The sequence below is a fragment of the Merops nubicus genome, unplaced genomic scaffold (assembly GCF_000691845.1).
Source record: "Merops nubicus isolate BGI_N331 unplaced genomic scaffold, ASM69184v1 scaffold11970, whole genome shotgun sequence".
Lineage (NCBI taxonomy): Eukaryota > Metazoa > Chordata > Aves > Coraciiformes > Meropidae > Merops > Merops nubicus.
The window spans coordinates 76473-82472 of NW_008584868.1; the positions used below are offsets into that span (position 1 = coordinate 76473).

Here is a 6000-nt window from a genome sequence, read left to right on the forward strand (position 1 = left end):
CTCTGCTTCAGATTATTCACTGATTCTTGGCCTTCCCTTTTTTAACCTTTATTCTTTGTATCAAACCTGACAAGAAATCGTATGAAATGTAAAGACGTATCACTTGGTAGAAGTGTTCTAATTGAGGTGGTGGAGGAGACCAAATCAGGATCTGAGGGTCAGCGAACTCAAAAGAATCCTTGTCTTTTCCATCTGCTTCAGCAGATGACAAGATACCACCTCTTCTCCTCCTCCTAATTTTGCCTCAGAGACTGTCCTCTGGTCCCACAGTGTGGATCTGCAATGCCAGACAGAAAAAATGTGGCTCTGGCACAAGCCACTTTTGTGGTTCATGCTTGTGGTGTATCTGCTGCCTTCACCTGCAACAGAAACAAACCACAACTGGTTATGCTCTTCCCAGGTCTCCACAAACAGCTCAGGCATTTGGTCTGAGTCCTTCAGTGCTTACCAAGGAATGACAAATCCTCCACTAATTCTCCCTGACATTGTGATTACAGGACATAAACGCCTCGATGACAAACAGCACGGTGACAAGCAAACCCCCTGTGACACTGCGGCTCGTTGTCCCGGCAAGTCAGTGTGGATCCCTTATAGGAAAAGGAGGTTCCAAAATCAAAGAAATCAGGGAGGTAAGTCTCAGGACGTGTGTCGGGGACACTGGCTAGCTTGGTGCCTCCCCACAGCATGCCCGGCCGCCATCGGCCGCCGCGCTGTGCTCACGGCACGAACCCGAGCGTGTGCTGAGCGAGCAGCCTGGAGAGGCCCTGCTCTGGGGGAGGCAGGAGTTCAGCACGGCCCTGCCCTCCTGCCTTCCGGGAAGCTAAAGACCGTGTGTGAAATAAAGAAACGGCTCTACAGCACATTAGTCTCTGGTGCACAATTTAGCAAAGCAGCAGCAATGTCTCCCCCAGTTTCTCTTCAGGCACAGCCCCCTCCCCAGCAATGCTCAGGTGATCCTGAGTTGGAGCGTTGCAGCCATTTCCAAATTAGCTACCACCTTTGCAGCCATAGAAAGGCCCAGGCAGCACTAGGAAGTCAGGTTAGTAGTTCAAAGCCTTGATGTACTTTTTAGAAAAAAAATATTTTCGTACTCCTTTCCTGTTTCTCCTTAATCTCGCTGTGCCACAGGTGACCTGATTTCACATCTTCCAAACCCACATTGACTTTTTTCAATCCAGACTTTATCTGTAGATGTTCATCCAATGTGCTGTGCTAGCAGCCACTTTTTCCTTTAACCAGAAAATGCAAATCATAATATAGTGCCAGTTTTAATTCTTCTATGTACGATTGTAGCAACATAGCACGTGCCAAGCCAAGGATCTGATGTTTGTCATCGGTCAAACAAGAAAATTAGGTACGTGCTCAGTTATGTAGAGAAAATCTGAATAGGACTTTTTGGAAAAATGGGCTTTTATTCTGGAAAAAGTGACAGTAGTCCTTCTAAATTTGTATTCATTCCAACATGGGGTGAGGTGTTGAATGTGAAGATAACATGTTGATCCATTTTTTTATTTGACTGTGTCAAAACAATAGCTTTTGATGGGCTCTACCAAATTGAAAATTCCTTTTTTATCTAAAAATGTAGATTCAAGACAGTAGGTTTTATTGAGCTTTTACATTTCATTTCAAATATTAAAAAAAAAAAAAAAGATACCAAATGTTTTCCTGTCAAAGGAAATTTGATCAAGTCTCAAGCAAGAGATGCTTAGATCAAAATTATATTTCCGGCATTTGCTCTGAAATGTAAGCTTATGGTAGCCTTAGGGAAAAGCTGATCATAGAGGGTAGTTAGGGCTCTCATCCTTGTTGACTTTCAAGTTTTTCCAGATTGTTTCATTTGGATTCCAATTTGATTGCCCTCAGAGTTTTTTAAACAAAGTTCCTTCTGAAGGCTTATCTTCACCTGTCAGGACCTGGCTGCTGCTGAAAGGGCCTTTTCTCTCCTTTCATACCGGGAGGTAAAAGCAACGTGTACTGCTGCCATTAGCTGACAGAGCTGCCAAAAACTGTTTCAGAGTTTTTGCTACCAAGAAAACAACAGGTTGTTCCCCCGTCTGTCTGTTGCTTTGTAAACTGTGATCATGAAAACATGCATAGGTTGTCTGCTGTAAGCTCATAGAAAAATAATGCAGAGCCCTGTCATTTTAAGGGGTCTCTGTGCTTACTGAGACCTGCAAGTCAAAGGCAATTAATTTATTTTTTTTCTTAGAATACCGCTACTTTATTTTTTATCAGAGTCCAGGATCTATGCCTCTCAATAGTCCTTATTCTCAAGCCAGCTTTTTAGATGTGGGAGAAAGAAGTCACTTGATGACTCCAAGGGGGAGAAGACATTTTTCTGCAGATATTAAGGTCATAGGAAACTTTTCTTTTCTTTAATCCCAGATAAACCTTTGTCAGAGAACTTTGTATAGCCGGGTGAAGTTGCTTGTGTGTTGAAGTGCCTTTCCTGGGTGGAAGGAAGGTGGTCAGTTTGCCTTATGCACGGGACATTTCTGGCTTAGATTCTGGATGGCCAGCAGGCTATTGGTGTTTGCAGCAGTTTGCCTGGCGGGCAGCAGGTGCAGCCAGGCTGAAGCTTTGCCACCAGAAAAGGCAGAGCTACTCTCAGAGCACCCAGCGGGAAGTGACCTCAGCCATGAGAGACCATTTCCCTTGGTCCTCCAGATCTATTAGGTGTTCAGGAGAGCTGTCAGGAAGTAGGAATCCAGCTGATTTCTTAGTTGTGTTAAAATAAGAGCAGGTGTGAGCATGAACCATGTGCTGATGAGTGTTTAGCTCTAGGTTTTTACCGGATTTTATTTCAAATATTGATAACGTCATCCAGAGCACCAAGTGAGTGCTTTTAGGACATAGGCTTTTAAAGGTGAGATTGGTCTGTGTACATTAAACGGCTGAAGTGATTACTCTGGTGAGCAGTTTCAGAAGCAGTTACCTACTAGTCTAGTACAGGGAAGTGAAATGATAGTGTTTAGTCAAATAGGTGTTTTGATAAGGATAATGTAGTGAGAAGTCACACTGCAAATTTTCTTAAGCATAGGGGAAATGGACAAAGTATTACTCACTTTTGCAATTCTGACATATGACCAAAGTCAAAGAATAAACAAGAGTTGCCCTGGAAGCAAATTCAGAAATGGCAGCAGTATTTGGCAGAGTATTTTGTGCTAGATGTACAGTTAGCCAGAAATGTATATGGAATAACAAGTGGGATCAAACAGGAAAAAAAAAGGAGCATCCACCTTGAGATGTGGTCTCATTTCATCATCATACCACACAATGAGCAGCTCCACAAGGAATGGTCTTTTGTGTTCAGTCATGTACCCAGGAACAACCTACAGAGTTGCAGTACTATTTTCAAGATAAGATCACAAAAAAAAAAAAAAAAGAAAGCATAACTGATTGATCAAATTATGGTGAAATTCCAAAGCCTATTATACAGCAAGGAATTGATATTTTGGCCTTAAACAGCACTAGTGAACGGAAGATGCAATCAGTAATTTAATCAGTCATTGGAAAGAAGAATAGCATGTGTTTTATGTAACCAGCAGGAAAGCAAATTAACTCCTTGCTGACTGACACAAAGTCAATGGTTACCAAAATGTTTATTTTTAAAATCCCAAAATATTGCATTGCATTAACAGTCAGGAATAGGTTTTGTTTGTAATGCATGAAACTGCTAACTCGATATGAAATGCATGGATGGTTCTCTATTGACCAAAAAGGATTTCCATGATGTTTGTGAAATAATGCCAGGGATTGTTTTGGTCTTGTGTATTTTTTTGTTTCTCTTTTTTTTTTTTTTTTTTCCAATTTTATTATCTAGTTAACTAAGATACATTAGTGCCAACATGAAATTTTTTAAAACAAGAAAACAAAAATGTCTCATTACCTCCTTGGTTTCATTAATGAGCTAATGCTGACATGCATATATTTAGTCAACACTAATTACAATTTAAAAGTGTTTCTGTGCCATCGTGGTATATCCCAGAGCACAAGACAGTCCCAAACTTCATCCAGAGTCTCAAGTCAGCCGTCAGTGGATTAAAGAGACATTTCTCTGTAACTCATTTGCTTAGCAGACCACCTTCAGTTATCAGCACTTTTTTCCTTTTTTTTTTAATCACCTGCCCGACAGTGACGTTCTCTTTGCTTTGTCTCTGCTCAAGTCCACAGGAGCCCAGGTGCAGGTGGCAGGGGACATGTTGCCCAACTCAACGGAGCGCGCAGTGACTATTTCGGGCACTCCTGATGCCATCATCCAGTGCGTGAAACAAATATGTGTGGTTATGCTGGAGGTGAGTGAGTGCCTGGCACGTCACCTCTCACTCAAGAGGTGCTCAGAGTCATTATTCATTTTCGAGTGCCCTTGGTTCCCCAGGGGTGCTGCCCACCCTTCCCATGCCAGGCATTTCAAGAGGACTCTGTTAGACTGTACCCTGCCTGGGGTTGGAAAGCCTCTTGCCACAGGGTTTAGAGTCAAAGCCCAGGGCTGTAGCCATTTCTGAGAAAGAAGCATTTTACTCTGATGCAGAATAGGGCAGAAAACATCTACATTTTGTTTTAAATAGAAATAATTCTGGCTAGTGTCATTTAGATTTACCAGGACTTTTTGCTTTCTTAGGCTAAGATCACTGTATCACACCAGAATGTTTCCTTTTGATGGCAGCTTTTTAGCTCTTAGATTAAATTATACAAAATTAATTTTTCTAAAAATCTGGGCATTTGAACGCTTGCTGAAAATGTCCGTGTTTTCATGCAAGTACATTTCTCAACTGATTAAGTTGAATAGAGGTTTTCTTTAAAAAAAAACATTCCAGCAAATCAAAATTAAATATTTTGACCTAGTAACCATAATTTTTCACAAGGGACATGAAACATTTCTGCTTTTAGCATATTTTCTGCTGGAAATTTTTCTGTTTTCTTGGTTCGGTTTATTTTTTTCCCTGAGTCTAGTCAAGGGCTGTCTCATAATGATCTCTGACACCCTACTGTTCTGTTATTCTTTAAAGAGGGCAGAAACAGTGGCGTGTTTGAGACAGCACAATGGCTATTGGCTGTTCAGAAGTATGCAGCTCATCAAAATGACATACAGCCTTTGCATCAAAATGATGTACATCCTAATGCAAATAAAAGCTTCAAAACTAATAAATCCCCAGCGTTTTACTGGAGAAAAGTGACTCTTCAGTTTTCACTAGACTACTCTGAGGAAGGAATTTCTTTATAAAAATGCAAGAGAACAGAAAGATAATATTAAGAAATTATTTTAGTTTGTTAGAGATGGAGTACGTGATGGCAATAGTTATCAGCTTTGTGAATAGAATGTAGTTTTCCAAGTGACATTCATGTAATACATAGTTATTTACTAAGATGATGAGAGAAGCCACTTCTTAAAATAATGTTGACACAATGCCATTTTTCCATAGATAGAGCCACTTTCTAAATAACTGGTTTTGACATAAGAAGTGTTTCATTTTAGCATTAGGCAAATCACAACCAGCACTAAGATGACATTGATTTAACTACAGTTAAGTTAAAAGTTAAGTGTGCTCTAACTTGCGGTATATATTTGATCTGGCAACAAATACTTTCACTGAGATTAAATGGCTAATTATATGTTATTCATTAAGGGAAGAGATATTGTTGTTACCTTCTTTAGTTGTAGTTAATGCATGGAAATCAGGGCACCATTCTGCTAGGTGTTGCACAGACAGCTTGAAGCCTTTTTTTTCCAGACACATGCTCCTGCTTTATGTAGGAGGAGAAAGTTAGCCTCAGTCTGGGGTTTTCCTTTTGGGTCCTTACCTTGGGCTACAGGGAACAAACTCCCTTTTCACGAATTACAAGGGCTCTGGCTATGCTCCTGATGAAGCAGGGAGGATTTTTCTCCAGCCTTCCAGCTCAGTCAGAGGAAAGCAGGATCTGGCTGGTTGTTTGCAATTGAACAGCTGACTTAACTGAGTTGGTTAGACAAGAAACCCTGATGTGTAGCAAGCAGTGTAG

The 6000-nt window shown here is 40.8% G+C and overlaps 1 protein-coding gene across 1 annotated transcript in view; it reads left to right on the top strand.

Annotated features, from left to right (window-relative positions):
- LOC103778086 (poly(rC)-binding protein 3-like) overlaps positions 1 to 6000 on the top strand; it is a gene marked incomplete at its 3' end in the record, with an annotated part of 35847 nt that overhangs the window by 22529 nt on the left and 7318 nt on the right. Inside the window, exons 5-6 of the mRNA XM_008945660.1 lie at positions 498 to 629; positions 4167 to 4295. Coding sequence (XP_008943908.1) covers positions 498 to 629; positions 4167 to 4295 — 261 coding nt within the window. The remainder of the gene's footprint in view (positions 1 to 497; positions 630 to 4166; positions 4296 to 6000) is intronic.